This window comes from Suricata suricatta, chromosome 10, assembly GCF_006229205.1.
Source record: "Suricata suricatta isolate VVHF042 chromosome 10, meerkat_22Aug2017_6uvM2_HiC, whole genome shotgun sequence".
In the NCBI taxonomy this organism is placed as follows: Eukaryota; Metazoa; Chordata; class Mammalia; order Carnivora; family Herpestidae; genus Suricata; species Suricata suricatta.
Window position 1 is genome coordinate 77,018,317 of NC_043709.1, and position 18,415 is coordinate 77,036,731.

Genomic DNA, 18,415 nt, shown 5'->3' on the forward strand with positions numbered 1-18,415 from the left:
GATCCCACCGCTGCTGCTGACGACCTTTGTCACCTTGAGTAAATTGCTTAACCTTGGGCTACTTTGGCAGCCTGTCTTTTTTTAGGGCTAAGATATTTGTGAGATATTTTGTAGGTTGAAGACAGAGTGCCTTTCAAATCAAATTAACTAGCTAAACTCTTAATTTGTTTAATATCATCCCTTTGACCAGCATAACCATATAGTTGCCAGAATGCCTGGGTTATTTGAATAGACGGGGGAGTAATATTCATAGCTAATAGTGCTAGGTCCTGCTTCACTTACTCTTTCATTTTTGCTCACAGCTTTTCTGTGGCATAGATACTACTATTAACCCCTTTTTCTTTTTTCTTTTCTTTTTTTTTAATATTTTTAGTGTTTTATTTATTTTTGATACAGAGAGAGACAGAGCATGAGAAGGGGAGGGGCAGAGAGAGAAGGAGACACAGAACCAGAAGCAGGCTCCAGGCTCTGAGCTAGCTGTCAGCACAGAGCCTGGCACGGGGCTTGAATCCACGAATGTGAGATCTGACCTGAGCCGAAGTCGGAGGCTTAACCCTGAGCCACCCAGGCGCCCCCTATTATCCCCTTTTTCATAAGTGAGAAAAACAGATGTGCAATGAAGTTAATAAACTTGTTCCAGGCCTTCCAGACAACAAGCCCCCGGACATTGAAACCCCGGTGGTCTGGCTCCAGGAGCCATGCTTCTAGCTGTGATTCTTTCCAGCCTTTCCCCGAGCTACAGCCTATTCACATTGAATGGAGAACACTTTGTGTGATGGACTCTAACACTTATTTAAAAATTTTTTTTTCTTTCCTGTTTCAGGTACCTGACAGCAAGGAGCAATAGAAATTTCCTGCTTACCATGAGGCCATTCTTAAAAAGGGCCACTTTGGTCATAAGTTATGTAAGTATTGATCTGCTTCTGAAATATCTGATAAGGAGTATTTTATTTTAACTTGGCTCAGAGGCATGATCCAGATTATTTAACAAAATCAGCAATATATTCTAACAACATGATCATAGGATCAAAGAGTTTACATGCCCTAAGTGTTACAAGGTCTTGGAAGGTGTGTATGAAAGCCTTCTGGGAATATGGGAACTCGAAGACAGAAGGAAAGAACTATAACAATTTACACGTCCTTTTCGAGGTGCTGATCCTGAGTTGTCTCAGTAACATAAACCTGGCAACTGCCAGTTATCCATTGCTGCACAACAAACCACCCTGAACCTAGTGGCTTAAAACAATAACCGCATATATTTACCCTGAATGTACTTTAGCTTGGACAGCATGTAGCAGGATGGTTGTGATGCTCATCATGATTTCTGACTAGGGCTGCACAAGCAGGTTCCTGCAGCTGTCAGCTGGGTGAGGTGTCTGTCGGTGGTGTCTCCTTCTCTAGGGTCTTTCCCTGTGGCCTCGGTCTAGCAGCGTAGCCAGGACTTTTTTTACAGCATGTCAACTGGGTTCTAAAAGAATGAACCCAAAGTTGCAGGACCTCCCAAGGGTTAGGCCCAGAACTGATGCAGTGTACCTTCTACAGCATTCTCTTGGTCAGTGCAAGTCACTAGACCAACTCAGATTTAAGAGGGGGGGCGGTTGGCTTCATTCTTGATGGGAAGAGCAGAATGCACTTACAAAGGGGACAGCAATTTTTGGTGGCCATCTCTGGGGACGGTCTCATTAATCATTTTCTTACATTCTTGGATTTAAGAATTCAAGATTAGGAGACCGGTCTGTTATGCTGTTGCTGTCTCCCATAAGTTTCTGTCAACATTTATAATAAATCTTGATAGGAGACTTATGAAAAGTCTTTGAATTGTAATGTTACCACTTAATGTGATTTTTTTTTTTTTTGGTACTAAAGCATGTTCATGGAAGAAGAATATGGAAAAATTCAATGAGGTGGAGAACCTTGACTGGACAGTCTCAACAAAAGGGGCAAAACATTTCTCTAAAGTGTTCCCCAGTGTCTGGGTACAGAGCTAGGATGATTCATCACTGGCTTCCGAAATGATTTATTTTCTTAGAATTGTATGGGAATGCAAGTAATTTGACATCATTGGTGTGATGAAAGTTGTAAATTATTAATTCCTTTGTGGTTTTAAAAATTTATTATCAAGCCCTTTCTACTATTTATCTTCCTACTCTTGTTTAATTATCAAGCTTTCTTTTTTCTTCTTCATGGTATTTTAGGGAATTTATATTCTTTCAGGATACTTGTCCTGTTACATTTATAGTTGATATTTTCCATTATAAAGTCTGTAAGAATTTAACTTCAGTTTGAGCAGGACATTGTGAGTGTTAAGACGATTTTTCATTGCTGCCTAGGCATTGTTTACTGTTGATATGCTTTTGGCTGACAGCATACATTTATTTTAGGATTTTGGATTTGAGCTTATTTATATAAAAGATATTTATAAAGGAAGTGAATTGTATTCATGGGGAAAAAAATCCAGCCTTAACTACCTCCAAAATTAATCCTTTAGCTTTTTTATCCAAGCAAAGTTTTTCCTCTGACTTTAATAAAAACAATGTAATTGGTCCTGTTGAAAAGAGAAGCATCTGGAAGGCCTGTTTGGGCGAACTCCCTTATAAACAAAACTCCTCCCCACAGAACTGCCTCTCCTTCAGGCTTCCTTATTCACCTTGGCAACAGGATAGCACCATTCAGTGATAGAATTCCAGTGGGTGGCACCAAAGCTGTGCCCAGGGCTTCTTTGAAATAACCCTTCATGAATGTTCTGCTTCAGGGCATTGGAGAGTCTGAACACTTAAAGTGTGTTTATTCAAAACCCAGCAGTATTATTTATTGTATTTTAAATTAACTTTCATGGGGCTGTTTAAATGGAATCTTTAAAGAAAGCAGTTGGTGGGGCGCCTGTGTGGCTCAGTCAGTTAAGCGTCTGCTTCGGTTCAGGTCATGATCTCAAATTGTGGGTTCGAGCCCCGCGTCGGGCTCTGTGCTGACAGCTAGCTCAGAGCCTGGAGCCTGCTTCAGATTCTGTGTCTCCCTCTCTCTCTAACTCTCCACTACTTGCGCTTTCTCTCTCTGTCTCTCAAAAATAAATTAAAAAACATTAAAAAAGAAAGCAGTTAGACTAAGAAATGTGTTCAACTCCTGGAGCTTGCAGTTTAGTAACTGGGATTCTGGGTAAATTACCCAGAAGCCTCAGCTTTCTCATCTCCCTCTAGGGTTGCTGTAAGGCCACAGGGAAAGTCTTTAGCTCAGGGGATAACAGCTGGTGAGTGCCTGATCCTGACAGCTGTAATTAAGAATTTGCTTGTCTCTCCCACAACACCTTCTATGTTTTCACTCTTCTCCTTACACAGCTGTTTCCGTCTTGCCTACTCATCCTGATTGTTAGGATTTTATAGAAATGCTCACTATGAAACAAAATATTTGTAAAGCATCTGAAAGTATCCTCCAGAAAGGTGGGGCTTACGCCCAATGAGCAATGACTTTCTTACCAAATTTTCTTTTCTTTGAAGGTGATTGTCATTTTGTACTTCCGTCTCTGGATAATGGGAGGATCCATGCCCCTCTTTTCAGAGCAGGATAATCCAGCTTCGTTTTCGCCTTACATACTTACAAGGTCGGTAAACATAATTTTTTTTAACTTAACATGGTACTTAATAGATTGTTTTAAATAATCTTAAATGATAGTTTGCCTTTGCATTTTGAGAAAAGAAGGATTGTATTCCATCCAGGGTGAGGGGAAAACAAGAAACTACTATTCGTACATTTGGAATTCATTTCAGTGGGTGGTGCTCTTTTGCCAGGCTTATTGATATTGTTCCCATATTGGTCTGTATTCGCTTATTCAACAAGTATTTTATTGAGCACTTATAATCCATAGGAAATGTCTACTGAGTGGCTCATATGGCAAATGTTAGAGAGCAGTGCATGGAGAAGCCTATAGAAGTTGACTGAGCGTTAAAACTATTTGTAGAGTCAGTGGAGAGGTTGAAAGTGGAAAACAGAAATGAATGATTTTTGCTAAGATGTGGCTAATTCTATAACACTACTTGTCTTTAAGAGATTTAGAGATAGTGGATCAAGAAGTGATGCTGATCAGGGGGTCTGGTTTATTGAGAAGGTTTTAATTCCTTATCTGTTCAGTCAGCTGTGATGTTTGCTAAGGCTTTCAGATGTTACTATATTTGACAGTTTCCATGACTTTTCTTCAGGATATATTGCTGCGATTATGTTAAAACATTAAGATGCACTGTTATTAATTTTTTATAGTTTTAAATATACCTTTTCACTCTAATGTCATTTTCATGATAGTAGCCTTTACTTTTTTGTATTTGCAAAGACATAATAAAGCTTAAATTAAACCTTGACCTACTGCCCATTTATATTTTGATTTACTTGTATCTTAGGGACAGCACATAGTTGGATTTTGTTTCTATGTCAGGCAGTGATCTTTGCTTTATTTGACTCATTTATCTAATTTTTTTAAATTGATACATCTCTACTTTCTTCACCTTGTGTGTTTTTCTTTATTGTCTCTATTTTAAAGACAATTTCCTTTTCAAAAAAGATAACTTCCAATTTGATTAATCCATTTTTACAAAAACATTATGTCACATTGTTTCCTTTTACTTTTGACATGTATTTGTATTAAAGAAGCTTGACTCTGCCTTCAGAAATCATATGATATCCAGCCTCTAGCATTGGCTTAATCTCTTCGAGGTGGTCTAGAGCCTTATAAATTATTGTTTATACCTTATCTTTTTTTAAACGTTGTTGTTTGATTAATCATGACATCTTTAACCCAGCGTTTTGGTAATGTTGCATTTTACTTGTCTTTTTTAGGTATCTCTCTCTGGCTCTCACAATTTCCTGGATCCTTTTGTGGATATTTTTAGCTCATTGATACATTGTTTTGGTTTCTGTAGCTCCTTAAATAGCTACATTGACCTCCAGAAAAGAAGGCTCTGAATTCACCAGCCAGTTATTTCATTCCTATCTCCGTCCTCAGTAAATAAGTGCCTGCCCCAGGGTCCTTAGTGTCAGGACTAGGTGCCTTTGGTCTCTGACTCACTGCCCTCCTGCCTGTACTGACTAGCTGCCGGTTTAATTTTTATCTCTTCCGGTGGCAGAAAAAATTATTTGGCAGAACCTCTGGCAAAATGAGTACCTTGGGCCAGTCATTTGCCAGGTTCTGTCTTTCACTTCCAAGGCATATATATCCTTTTTCAGAGGGATCTGATATACATTTCATCCAGGACTTCTGATGACTCCATCTAAGTGACTAGTCTCAGGTGATTCAATCAATATGTGATAATAACAATATCCTAATACCTTTGTATTCTTCTTTTTTTTTTTCTTTTAAAAAACGTATCTTTCTGTTTCTGTGTTTTGTGTTTAAAATACACAGAAACCCAGGAACATTTCAATGACAGTTGCTCTAAATGGCTTTTCACATTCCTCTAAGATAGCTGTGTTATAATTGACTCTTCTGAGCATCTAGAAAATTGCCTTTAATTCCTTTCTCAAGTCAGGTTTCTACTCTGCTTGAGTAATTGTTTGACCTCTGATAGGCTGATGATTCATAAATTGGATTACCTTGGTCTGTTTCCTGGTTCTGTTGGTTTTTCTTTTCTTCTCATTAGCTGTGCAATTTAGCTATGATTTGGCTGACTCAATGAGCCCGTCATTACTAATCACAGATTTGTCATTCCGCTTTGTCAATCTGTCTCATTAATGCTTCACCTCTTTCATTGGGTTTATAAACTCCAAACAACTTTTATAGCATCTTTGCTTCTATCTTGCAAGCACTTTATCTTTTACAGTGATATTATAACATTCTATCACCAGGTGAGAGTTTTCAGACTTTCTCTTTCTTTAATAATTGCTATAGTTAATTAATTACCTGTAGTTTAAAAAATCCTAATAGTTTTAAGAGTTGCTTGGTCAAGTTTTTTTTTTGTTTGTTTCAAATAATTTCTTATGACTTTATAGTTCTGAGATTTCTTCACTTTTTTTTGTTTTATTTGTTTATTTTGAGAGACAGAGAGAGCACAGGGAAGGGGCAGAGGGAGAAGGAGAGAGAATCTCAGGCAGCACTGAGGCCATTGCAGGGCTGGATCCCAGGAACTGTGAGATCCCCCACTACCTGAGCCTAAGTGACAGACACGTAACCAACTGAGCCACCCAGACCCCCCTCCTTCACTTTCAGATCATCTATTTCCATGTGTTTAGCTGGAAGGAAATACCCTGTTGTTTTACACTTACCAACACTGGGAGGCAAAATTATTGTGGTTTGCTCTTGAGAATACTTTGTTAAAAATGATCAGACTTGGGAATAAGACAACAGATGATTGTGTGACATTTACTATATAATGTAGTGCATTGTCTAACAAACCTAGAGGAATACAACTTTAACTTATTTACATCTATACTACTATATTTTACAACTCTGTCCAATTAGAACCTAACAGAAAGAAATATGAAAGGAGTGATTATTTCTTTTCTCTCTAGTAGGATATAAGGCTTCAAATGTTACAGTTTTATTAACTTGTAGGACATTGGACAAACTTGTATTTAATTTACCAATCTCATTCCTTTTTATTTTTCATGAACATTATAACACTAGTTTTTCAAATTTAATTTGTATATATTGATTAACTATATATACAATAACAATGTTATTATATATAACATATATTATATATAACATAATAACAGCTTTACAGAGGTACAGTTTTCATGCCATACAATTCACCTATTTAAAATATACAATTCAGTCATTTCGTTATGCTCACAGAATTGTGTAACCATCATCAAAATCAATTTTAGAACATTTTCATCTCTCCAGAAAGAAACCTTACATCCTTTCACAGTCCCCCACTCCTAGACACCTTTTTGTCTCTGTTGAGTTACCAATTCTGGACATGTCATATCAATGGAATCAAATAATAATGGGTCTTTTGTGACTGACTCCTTTCAGTTAGCATAGTGTGTTCAAGATTCATCTATGTCATAGCCTGTATTCATACTCCATTCTTTTCTAATTCCCCAGTAACATGCCAGTATATGGGTATGCCACTTTTTATGTTTCCTTTCATCTATTGATGAACATTTAGGTTGTTTGCATTTTTGGGCTGCTATGAATAATGCTGCTGTGAACATTCAGGTATAAGTTTCTGTTTGAATGTACGTTTTAATTTCTCTTGCACATGTACCGAGGAGTGGAATTCCCAGGTCATATGTATTAACTATGTATTTATCTTTTTGAGGAGTTGCCAGACTATTTACCCAAGCAGCTGCACCATTTTATGTGTCTGCTAGCCACCTAAGGGTCTAGTTTCTCCATATCCTCACCAACACTTGTCTTTTTGATGGTCTTGTTCTTTCTGTTGTTTTAATTACGACCCTATGAGTGGGTATAAAATGGTATCTCATTAAGCTTTTGATTTGTATTTTCCTAATGGCTAATGATGTTGAGCATCTTTTCATATGCTTATTGGCCATTTCTATATCTTCTTTGAAGATATTTCTATTCAGATTCTTAGACCAGTTTTTAATTATTTTTATTATTGAGGCATTTTATTATTTTATTATTGAGTCTTATTACTAAGCTGTAATAGTATGTATTCTATGTATTCTAGATATAGATTTATTTTTTAATAGTTTATTTTCAAATTGGATTCCATATAACACTCAGTGCTTCTCCCCACAAGTGCCCCTCACCATGACCATCACCCCCTTCCCTCTTTCCCCCTCCCCCTTCAGTCCATGTAGATATAGATTTCTTATCAGATATATGATTTATAAACATTTACTACCTTTCTATGGGTTGTTGTTTCATTTTCTTGATGGTGTCCTTTTGAGCACAAATGTTTTTAAATTTGATGAAATTCAGTCTATTTTGTTTTTGTTCCTTGTGCTTATATCTAAGAAGGTTTTGCCTAACTCAAATTTTCTTTTAAACTGGGTTTATCAAATTTCTAGTTCCCCTATTAAAAAGTTATATAAACCTTCATTTTCAATGTGTATTTGCATGAGGATTAAGGTTTTAAAAATATTTTTTAAATCATACTTTGGTACAGTTTATGTCAACAGCAGTTTGGAAGCCATTTAGAATTTGACTTTTTTTTAACTTTTTGTAAATTTATTTTTGAGAGAGAGAGAGAGAGAGAGAGAGACAGAGCATGAGTGGGGGAGGAGCAGAGAGAGGGAGACACAGAATCTGAAGCAGGCTCCAGGCTCTGAGCTGTCAGCACAAAGCCTGATGCAGAGCTCAAACCCACGAACTATGAGATCGTGACCTGAGCTGAAGTCAGCCGCTTAACCGACTGAGCCACCCAGGCGCCCCTAGAATTTGACTTCTTATACTTGATTATTGGGCATGTCAGAACACAGGGTAAATCAATACAGACTTGGAGGATCATCCTTATCATGATATGCTGGCAGTAAGACTCTTAATTTTTCATCATTCCATTTTAACCCAAACATTCAGATTGTGTTAGCTGTCAAAAATTCTGTGTGACTGATCAATAGCTTTTTCAACCCATAGTTAATTGAGATTGTGTGCATCAGTTGAATGACATCAGTTGAATGTTTCTACTTTAGGCCTGAGAAGAAAACATACGAAGTTAAAGAATGGAGGAGATACTGTAGTTTGATTACACAGTTTTCTCTTGACAAGGAAGTTCCCTCAGGCACAATTGTCCAAGCCAAATAACCTAGTAATCATGACTGACTACTTCTTTCCTATCATTTCTCACCTCTAAGCAGCACATAGTCCTGTCCCTTTGATCTTAATGTTGCTAGAATTTACTTACATCCACCCCTGCTGCTACCACTTTAAGTACTTGTGGTCTCTCTCTCCTGTATTACTGAAATCCTCCTAACTTGTCTCTCTGCCCACAGTTTGCTCTCCTCAGATCCATCTTCCACACTATTTCCAGGTGATATTTCTCACTGGCCTGCTATTTAAAAGGCCAGTGGTTTCCTGTACACTTAGAATAAGAAGTAAGGAATTTGGCCAGGGCTGTTCTCTTCAGGTTCATCTCTTGATACCCTACTGCCTTCCTCCCTAACCTTAGACATTAACCATCCTAACCTGCTTCAGTTCCCTAAATGCAGCTCTGCCTTTTACCTCAGAGCCTTTATACATGTTGCTTTCCAGTCCTATAATGCCCTTTCCTTCAGCCATGGTTGATTCCAGATCTTGCCAGAACCTTCTTACCTCCAAATTTTGGCAATATATATTTTTTTCTGTCTTATTACACTTTACTGTTATGGTCTGTTTACTAATTTCTGTTTCCCACTTAAATGTAAGTTTCTCAAGGGCAGAGACCATATCATATTCTTTTGGATCTCCAGCATATTAGCCAGTGCTAAGCCCAGGGCAGAGCCACAGTAACTGTTTATTACTTAAGGGATGAAGAGATGATGAAATCTACTCTCATATGTCTGCTGCATCTATGAACATGATGCCTATATTTACCATTCTGTCTCTAATGGCCACTTCAAACACCATCTCTAGATTTATCCTTGCCTTGCTTTAAAAAAAAATATTATTTAATTTACATCCAAGTTAATTAGCATACAGTATATAGTACAATGATTTCAGGAGACTCCTTAATGTCCCTTAGCTTTTTAGCCCATCTTCTCTCCCACAACCCCTCCAAGTAATCCTGTTTGTTCTCCATATTCTCAACATGTACAAAGGCTCTTATGTTTTTGTCCCCCTCCCTGTTTTTATGTTATTTTTGCTTCCTGTTCCTTATGTTCATCTGTTTTGTATCTTAAAGTCCTCATATGCGTGATGTCATATGATATTTTTCTTTCTCTGACTAATTTCGCTTAGCATAATACCCTCTAGTTCCATCCACATAGTTGCAAATGGCAAGATTTCATTCTTTTTGATTGCCAAGTAATACTACATCTTCTCTATCCATTCATCTATCGATGAACATTTGGGCTCTTTCCGTACTTTGGCTGTTGTTGATAGTAATGCTATAAACATTGGGGTGCATGTGCCCCTTTGAATCAGCATACTTGTATCCCTTGGATAAATACCTAGTAATGCAATTGCTTGGACATAGGGGAGTTCTATTTTTAATTTTTTGAGGAACCTCCACGCTGTTTTCCAGAGTGGCTGCACCAGTTTGCATTCTCACCAGCAGTGCAAAAGAGATCTTCTTTTTCTGCATCCTTGCCAACGTCTGTTGTTGCCTGAGCTGTTAATGTTAGGCATTCTCACGTGTGTGAGATGGTATCTCATTGTGGTTTTGATTCGTATTTCCCTGATGATGAGTGATGAGCATTTTTTCATGTGTTGGTTGGCCATCTGGATGTCTTCTTTGGAGAAGTGTCTTCTGCCCATTTCTTCCTTGGATTATTTGTTTTTGGGGTGTTGAGTTAAGTTCTTTATAGATTTTGGATACTAACCCTTTATCTGATATGTTGTTTGTAAATATCTTCTTTCATTCTGTCATTTGCCTTTTAGTTTTGCTGTTTCCTTTGCTGTGCAGAAGCTTTTTATTTTGATGAGGTCCCAATGGTTCACTTTTGCTTTTGTTTCCCTTGCCTCCAGAGATGTGTTGAGTAAGAACTTGCAGCAGCCAAGGTCACAGAGATTTCTCCTGTTTTTTCCTTGAGGATTTTGATGGCTTCTTGTCTTAACATTTAGATATTTCATCCATTTTGAGTTTGTTTTTGTGTATGGTGTAAGAAAGTGGTCCAGGTTCATTTTTCTGCATGCCACTCTCCAGTTTTCCGAGCACCACTTACTGAAGAGACTGTCTTTTTTCCATTGAATATTCTTTCCTGTTTTGCCAAAGATGAGTTGGCCATACATTTGTGGGTCCATTTCTGGGTTTTCTATCCTGTTCCATTGATCTGAGTGTCTGCTCTTGTGTCAGTACCGTACTGTCTGGATGATTACAGCTTTGTAATACAGCTTGACGTCTGGGATTGTGATGCTTCCTGCTTTTTTTTTTTTTTTTCCAAGATTGCTTTGGTTATTCAGGGCCTTTTCTGGTTCCATACAAATTTTAGGATTGTTTGTTGTAGCTCTGTGAAGAATGCTGGTGTTATTTTGATAGGGATTACATTGAATATGTATATTGCTTTGGGTAGTGGGTAGTATTGACATTTTAACAATATTTGTTCTTCCTATCCCGGAGGATGGAGTATTTTTCCTTTTTCCTTTTTTTTTTTTTTATTGTGCCTTCTTTGATTTCTTTCATAGGCTTTCAATAGTTTTCAGTGTATAGATTTTTAACCTCTTTGGTTAGATTTATTCCTAGGTATTTTGTGGGTTTTGGTGCAGGGATCAATTCCTTGATTTCTCTTTCTGTTGCTTCATTGTTGGTGTATAGGAATGCAACCAATTTCTGTGCATTGATTTTATATCCTGCAATATTGCTATTGCTGAATTCCTGGATCAGTTCTAGCAGGTGTTTTTTTTTTTTTTTTTTTGGTGGGATGTTTGGGTTTTCCATATAGAGAGAGTATCATATCATCTGTGAAGAGTAAAAGTTTGACCTCATCCTGGCCAATTTGGATGCCTTTTATTTCTTTGCTGTGTGATTGCTTAGGGTAAGACTTCCAGTACTATGTTGAATAACAGTGGCAAGAGTGGACATTCCTGTCTTGTCCCTGACCTTAGGGGGAAAGCTCTCAGTTTTTCCCCATTGAGGATGATATTAGCCTTGGGTCTTTCATATGTGGGTTGATGATCTCAAGGTGTGACACTTTTATCCCTACTTTCTTAAGGTTTTTATCAAGAAAGAATGCTGTATTTTGTCAAATGCTTTTTCTGGATCTATTGAGAGGATCATGTGGTTCTTGTCCTTTCTTTTATGATGTGATGAATCACATTGATTGTTTTGCAGATATTGAACCAGCCCTGCATCCCAGGTATAAATTCCACTTGGTAGTGGTGAATATTTTTTTTAATGTAGTGTTGGATTTGGTTGGCTAATATCCTGCTGAGAATTTTTCCATCCATGTTCATCAGGGAAATTGGTCTATAATCCTCACCTTGCTTTTTGGTGTTAAGACATTTTCGGCTGGACATGCCTTTGTACACTCCAATGTGAAAAAAGTAGTCTTACTTATTTTATCTTAAGCCATCTGAGAATAACTGCCTCATCATGGAAATGACTCATAGAATGCAACAGTATGTTTAAAAATGCATGTGAATATGGAACCCCAGTATCATGTTGAATTTTCTTTTTTGAAATTTAAAGAAAATTGGCTTCAATCTTTTCCCGTGCTCAGTGTCTGTTACCCTGTCCTGATTTTTAATTATTCGCAAGAACCTTATATTTTCATGGGCATTTCCCATTTCATTTTCATTTTCCTGCTAAACTACTCACCTCACTCATGTTTTACTGCCCGTGGCTATTCTCATTTCCTTGTCTTGTGCCAGCCAAGATACAGATCATAGACCTTTCACCCTAATATTCCCTGAAGTACCACTATGTAAGGCATTTGCATATAAGAGACTTTACTGAAATGTGGGGACATATTGTATTGTAAAACCATACACAAATAATTAAGGTAGACATCATTGTATGACAGAATCCTTCAGCTACTCCTCCCCTGGGGAGTTCTCATTAACTGACTTTTTTCATCAAGTCTCTGGTGTTAGTTATTTATTATTTATTATTAGCCCTACCTCTTGTTTACTATTTCCTATTCTTTTCTTCCTTCCTCCAAATTTCTAATAATTTCTTACACAACCCTCGACTACATAGGCTTTCTCAAACTAAATCATCTCTAAAATCACATATACTAATATAATAGCAAGTTCCAAAATAGAAATGGCTTTCTTGAGAAGGTTTAGTGTTTGATCACAGGAAGATGGCTGTGGATTCTACCACTCTGTAGGGAAGCTCTCTTCCTAGAGCTGCCCCTGGGTTCTAAGCTGCTTCCATTGTAGAGTCCCACCATCAGAAATGATTATGTCACTGTAGGCAGAGGAAGAGAAAATTGGAGGGTCCCATACATCTTATATTGAAATTTTCAAATATGTAACAGTAGAGACTGTTATAATGAACTCCCATGTTTGTTCCCATCACGCAGGTTCAGCCTTTATCAACTGTGTTCAGCCTTGTTTCATCAACACCCCCCCCGCCACCTATCATTTTCTCCAGTTATCACCAAACAGTTCTGAGACCAGTCTCACATATAATGTCAATTCAGTTATCATTATTTCAGTGTGTAGTGTCTCTAAAACAAATATTTCAGTCCATCCAGACTGCTCTAACAAAATCCCATAGACTGGGTGGCTTTTAAACAAAAGACATGTATTTCTTTCAGTCCTGGAGGCTGGAAGTCCAAGATCAAGGTGCTAGCATGATCATATTCTGGTGAGAGCCCTCTTTCTGTTCCTAGTCTTCTCCTTCCCACTGTGTTTGCTCATGGTGGAAGAGGTGATGGAGTTCTGTGGTGTAGCTTTTATGAGGGCACTAATCTTATTTCTTTTTTTTTAGTGGTTATTTATTTATTGTGAGAGAGTAAGTGTACACACAAGTAAGGGAGGGCAGAGAAGGAGAGAAAGAGAGATTGAAAAAGAGTGTAAGGGAGAGAGAGGGTCCCAAGCAGGCTCTGTGCTGCCAGTATAGAGCCTGACACGCAGCTCTGTCTCACAAACCATGAGATTATGACCTGAGACACAATCAAGAGTCAGACACTTAATTGACTGAACCACCCAGGCACTCCGTGGCACTAATTTTATTTTTAGGGACTCTACCCTTATGACATAATCAGCTCCCAAAGACCCCACCTCCTAAGACCATGACATTAGGTTTCAACACATTACTTGGGGGCATGGTGGGAGGACACACAAACATTCATACCATAGCAATAGAATGTCTTTTTAGCAATATAACCAGCATATCTTAATGATATTCTAAAAATATTGCCAATAATCCCTTAATATTATCAAACATTCTTTTAGCCATACACCTCATCAGTATCGTTTCAGCTTCAAGAGACTCACAGCATCTGTGCCCCAGCTAACTGCAGAGGTACTGGGAAATAGAGTCTCCTAGGTACTGGGGGAAGGAGAATTTAATGGACTTAATGAGTACATAGCTTTATGTCTGATATAACCTATGATGGTATTTTCTTTAAAAAAAAAAAAAGAGAGAGAAAAGAAAAAGAAAAGAAAGAAGTAACAACAAAAATAAAAAAACATGTTAATAACATGTTTCCTACCTTCACCCTCCCTCATAATCACATATCAATGAAGATTCTCAAGCATGTTTCCTGAACCACTAGAACAGAACACCTCAGAATCATGGGGCCCTCACACACCCCCCATCCATTGTCTGTCAACCTAGGACATCTGTTTCCTAGTCTAAGCCCAGCCCATTCATGAAGGCTCTGGTAAGTGCTAGCTCTTGCAGAGAGGTTTCCCTGATATAAAACTCATAGTGACTGCCCACCCACCCCCATAACCTGTACACTTAGTTATTTCTACCCGAGTGTGAACCGCTTCAGTAAGATTGCTCTTTTCTTGACATTTAGGAGCTGATGTGTTGAGTTAGGAGGGGGAGGGAGCCTGGAGCCTGGCCAGGGAGCATTCATCAGAGGAGCAGGTCTAGGGTAGGTGGCTGGGTGACTTCAGGGCTGGTGTCTTCCATTCAAGAAGAGAGGTGACCACTTCACAGAAGTAGATTATCAGGAAATTGGATAGGAGAGTGTTCTGAAAGCAGACTTGGGGTTCTGAATAGTTTTGCTCAGAGCTCTGTGAGCAATGACTGCCTTGGTGACTCAGCATTATTTCATTCTCTAACTAGGCTTCACCTTGGAGCCTGGCACAAAATGAGTCTTGAGCATGTTGTTGAATGGATGAATGGTGATCCTGGTTGTAGCACCCGGTAAAAGGAGTGAGCCTAGTTGAGGTGCCTTCTGGGAAAGTTGTCTCACACCTGCCACTCCCCTCCAGGAACACGAGAGGTGTGGTTGTAATTATCAGTGGCATCCTCCCCCACTGTCTTCAAAAATATCTGTAAGGTTTTGTTTACTTATAACTTCTTAAAAGCAACAAAATGCTTCCTTGAGAATGATGGGATTTAAGCTGTGGGTATCTGGGTAATTTGCACGATTACACATAGTACAACAATACAAATACAGCATGGTGGCTCCAGCATTAATTTTCAGCTCGTTCTCTAGTGAGGTGGTGAAGCCCTTAGCCAGGAGTGTCTGAGGGAACTCTCTCTGTGGGACCCTCTGTCCCCTCCTGTTTTGTCAGCTTGGCTCCCCTACTTAACCTCTTGTGCTTTCACGGTTCTTGCTCTTAGAATGTCTTGGAAGCTTGGCTGTAGCTGTGTTTTTTTAAAATATTTTATAGTTCAGAAAACTTTGCCTTCATATGTCCAAATCCCTCCGTCTCTCCCATCCCACATGGAATTTCAGTGGGAACAAGGCCAGAACAGAAGTTTTTACCAGGGGTGAAAGAGAATGAGTAGAAACAAAGACATGTCCTAAAACAGAGGGACAAGAAATAAAAATAAAAATGAAAATAAATACCAAGTTAGTGATTTGGGAAATTTGAGGCTGGAAAATTTTGTGACTGGATTTGAGAGTAGAAAGTGGCTAGAGCCACGGATTGAGTCATGGGTTTATAGCAGGAATCCTGAACTAAACAGATAAAATCAAGGAAAAGTCGAGTATGGGAGAGGTGAAGGATGGGACTGAGGGCCCACATGATTGTCTCGCTCTGCTCTGGCCACTACAGGGGGCACGGGTCCCGTGAGGCTACTGAACACTTCAGAGGTAGCTCATCGGGAGTGAAATGTGCTGTGGATATAGATAAAGTCTACGTAAGATTTGGGGGATGAAATCCTCTAAGAAAAAAAGAAGTTAAAATCTAAGTTTTATATTGATTACATGTAGAAATGATATTTTGAGTATATTCATTGAAACAATATATTACTATTTATCATGTTTGATTTTACTTTGTTTAATGTAGCTCATAGAAAATTTGAAATGATGTGTGCTTTTATTTTATTTCCCTGGGGCAGTGCTGGCCTAGAACCAGCCCTGGGTCTCTTGGTCTGAGGGGGACAAAGGACAGGCGGGCGGGCAGGGAATAAGCAGCGTGTGGAGCCCGCACTCCACACCTCCGCCTTCCTCTGCCTCGTGTGGGCGGTTTCTTCCAGTCTGCCAACTCAGCTGATTCTGAATGGTGGGAGGATTTGTACTGTGTTCCACCTCTGAGTGTGAAGAATAACTTAGAATTTGAGTCCCATCTGAAAAATTGTACTTGAGAACCCAAGGCCGTGGACACTTAGGAGTCTTCATATAAATTACCACCAAAAATTGTGCCCTGATTGCAGCCATCCAGGGCCTTATGATTTCACTCCAGCTGGGTTGCCAAACCTGCATGTGTCTCCAAGGCACTTGGGAATCACACTGAAGTATCAATTCTAGGGTTCAATGCTCGAAGATTCTGCTTCAGTGGCTTTCAGTGCACTTGCATTTGAGAAACAATGGAAGAGGTTTATTTGCAGCTTGTTTTATCACAGAATTGTTCTTTGGCCCAGGATTTACTCCTCTGTTTATGTAAGTCTCTTTAGATATGTGATACTTCGACATTCAATCTTGTAAATCTTGGATTAAAAATAAGAACAAAAGCCCGAGTTAAGTATGGCTTCTGCATAGAGCTGGAGCCTGCAGAAGAAATAACTTCATGATCCACTATTAAGGCCCCTCTCAGAGGCTCCTGCCTTGTAATTGGTTTTCCATCTACAGATTGGAAGGGGACAGGATGTAAAGCCATGTATACTTGATGGAAGAAGTATTGCCTTTTCATTGTTATAAATGGTTGTCTTTCAGATCCAGGAAAATAGATAAAATAGGATTTTCAGTGAAAGAGTATAAAGGCCCCCTATCAGCATCATGTATTTTCATGAGATGTGGTCCTGGATAAGCAAGTAGAATATATCTACTTAAGTGGATAGTTGTGTTTCTGCTGTTCAGAAACATAGACAAAGGCTTGTGTTACTCTGTAAGAAAACATGAAGATACAAAATAATAAGATGAAGGTAGAACTCACCATCTTCTTTGTAAAGAAGCTTCTTTTCCTCTTTCCATTTTCAGTTGATAGTTTCAAATAGGCACAAACAAAACCTTGGGTTTTGATTGTTACAGTTAGGGCACTATGTCTTCCTAATCTGTATAGCTCTTCCTAATGTAAGGGCTATTTCATAATAAACTCTTAAGAAATCAAATTATATTTTAAATTATCATTTTAAAATGCATTGTGTGTTTCAGGTGAGCTATGGAAAATGAGCTGCTCTGTTCTTGCTTTAGCAATTAGCAGGGCCTTGTGTTAGCAGGTCCCTCGTATGTGTGTTTTTTTTTAAATGAACTGAAGTCATTCTGATATTTCAAACAGTGATCACCAAACTAGGGTGAATATCAGAATGACTCAGAGAAGTAAGTTAAAAACAAAGATTTCTAATTCATGTCACAGAAATTCTGAAAGAATCAAGGGGTAGAGAGTCTTGATTTGACCAGCAGATTGAGCAGATCTGGAGGCAGATGTGTTCATTTTTTTGAAACCCTCAGGTGTAAACTGTGTCCTCTGTGGCTAAAGAGCTCTCTGCAAGGGGACTGTTGTTTCCATTATGGACTTTGTATTACATTCATAGTAAGTTGCTTTTTAGGGAGCGCTTGGGTGGCTCAATCAGTTGAGCGGCCAACCTCAGCTCAGGTCATGATCTCACAGTTTGGGGGTTTGAGCCCCACATCAGGCTCTGTGCTGACAGTTCAGAGCCTGGAGACTGCTTCAGATTCTGTGTCTCCCTCTCTTTCTGCCCCTCCCCCACTCATGCTCTGTCTCTCTGTCTCTCAAAGATAAGTAAACATTAAAATTTTTTTTTTTAAAGATAATAAGTTTTTAGGGATGAAAGAGGTTATCAAGGCATCGAGAGTAGTTTTCCCAAGTGAAATGGCACTACATAATGGTAGTTGATGTAATTTGTCTTGGACTCTGGGAACAAAGAGGAAAAATACAAGGAACAGGAAAGGGTGGGGGCCAGAAGGGGCAGCACATGGAGGTCGCCTGTGTCACCTCTGGGAATCAGTTGTTGGAAATTGTTCATCTGGATCACTTATTAATACTTTACTTCTTAAAGAAAACCATATAAGGGTTCTTGGGTGGCTCAGTTAGTTAAGCGTCCAACTTCAGCTCAGGTCATGATCTCACAGTTCATGAGTTTGAGCCCTGCATCGGGCCCTGTGCTGACAGCTTGGAGCCTGCTTCAGATTCGGTGTCTCCTTCTCTTTCTCTCTCTCCCCAACCTATACTCTCTCTCTCTCTCTCTCTCATGAGTAAATAAATAAACATTTAAAAATGATCCAAAAAACTATATAAGCCTTTGGACATCCGACTCTTGATCTCAGCTTGGGTCATGATTCACGGTTTGTGAGT

General features: G+C 38.7%; 1 protein-coding gene across 1 annotated transcript in view; it reads left to right on the plus strand.

The window, feature by feature from the left end:
• The window catches only part of TMTC1 (transmembrane O-mannosyltransferase targeting cadherins 1), a gene marked incomplete at its 5' end in the record, with an annotated part of 270,826 nt that overhangs the window by 115,868 nt on the left and 136,543 nt on the right, over window positions 1-18,415 (plus strand). The window contains 2 exon segments of the mRNA XM_029955518.1: window positions 824-905; window positions 3,492-3,595. Of these exon segments, the coding sequence (XP_029811378.1) occupies window positions 824-905; window positions 3,492-3,595 (186 nt within the window).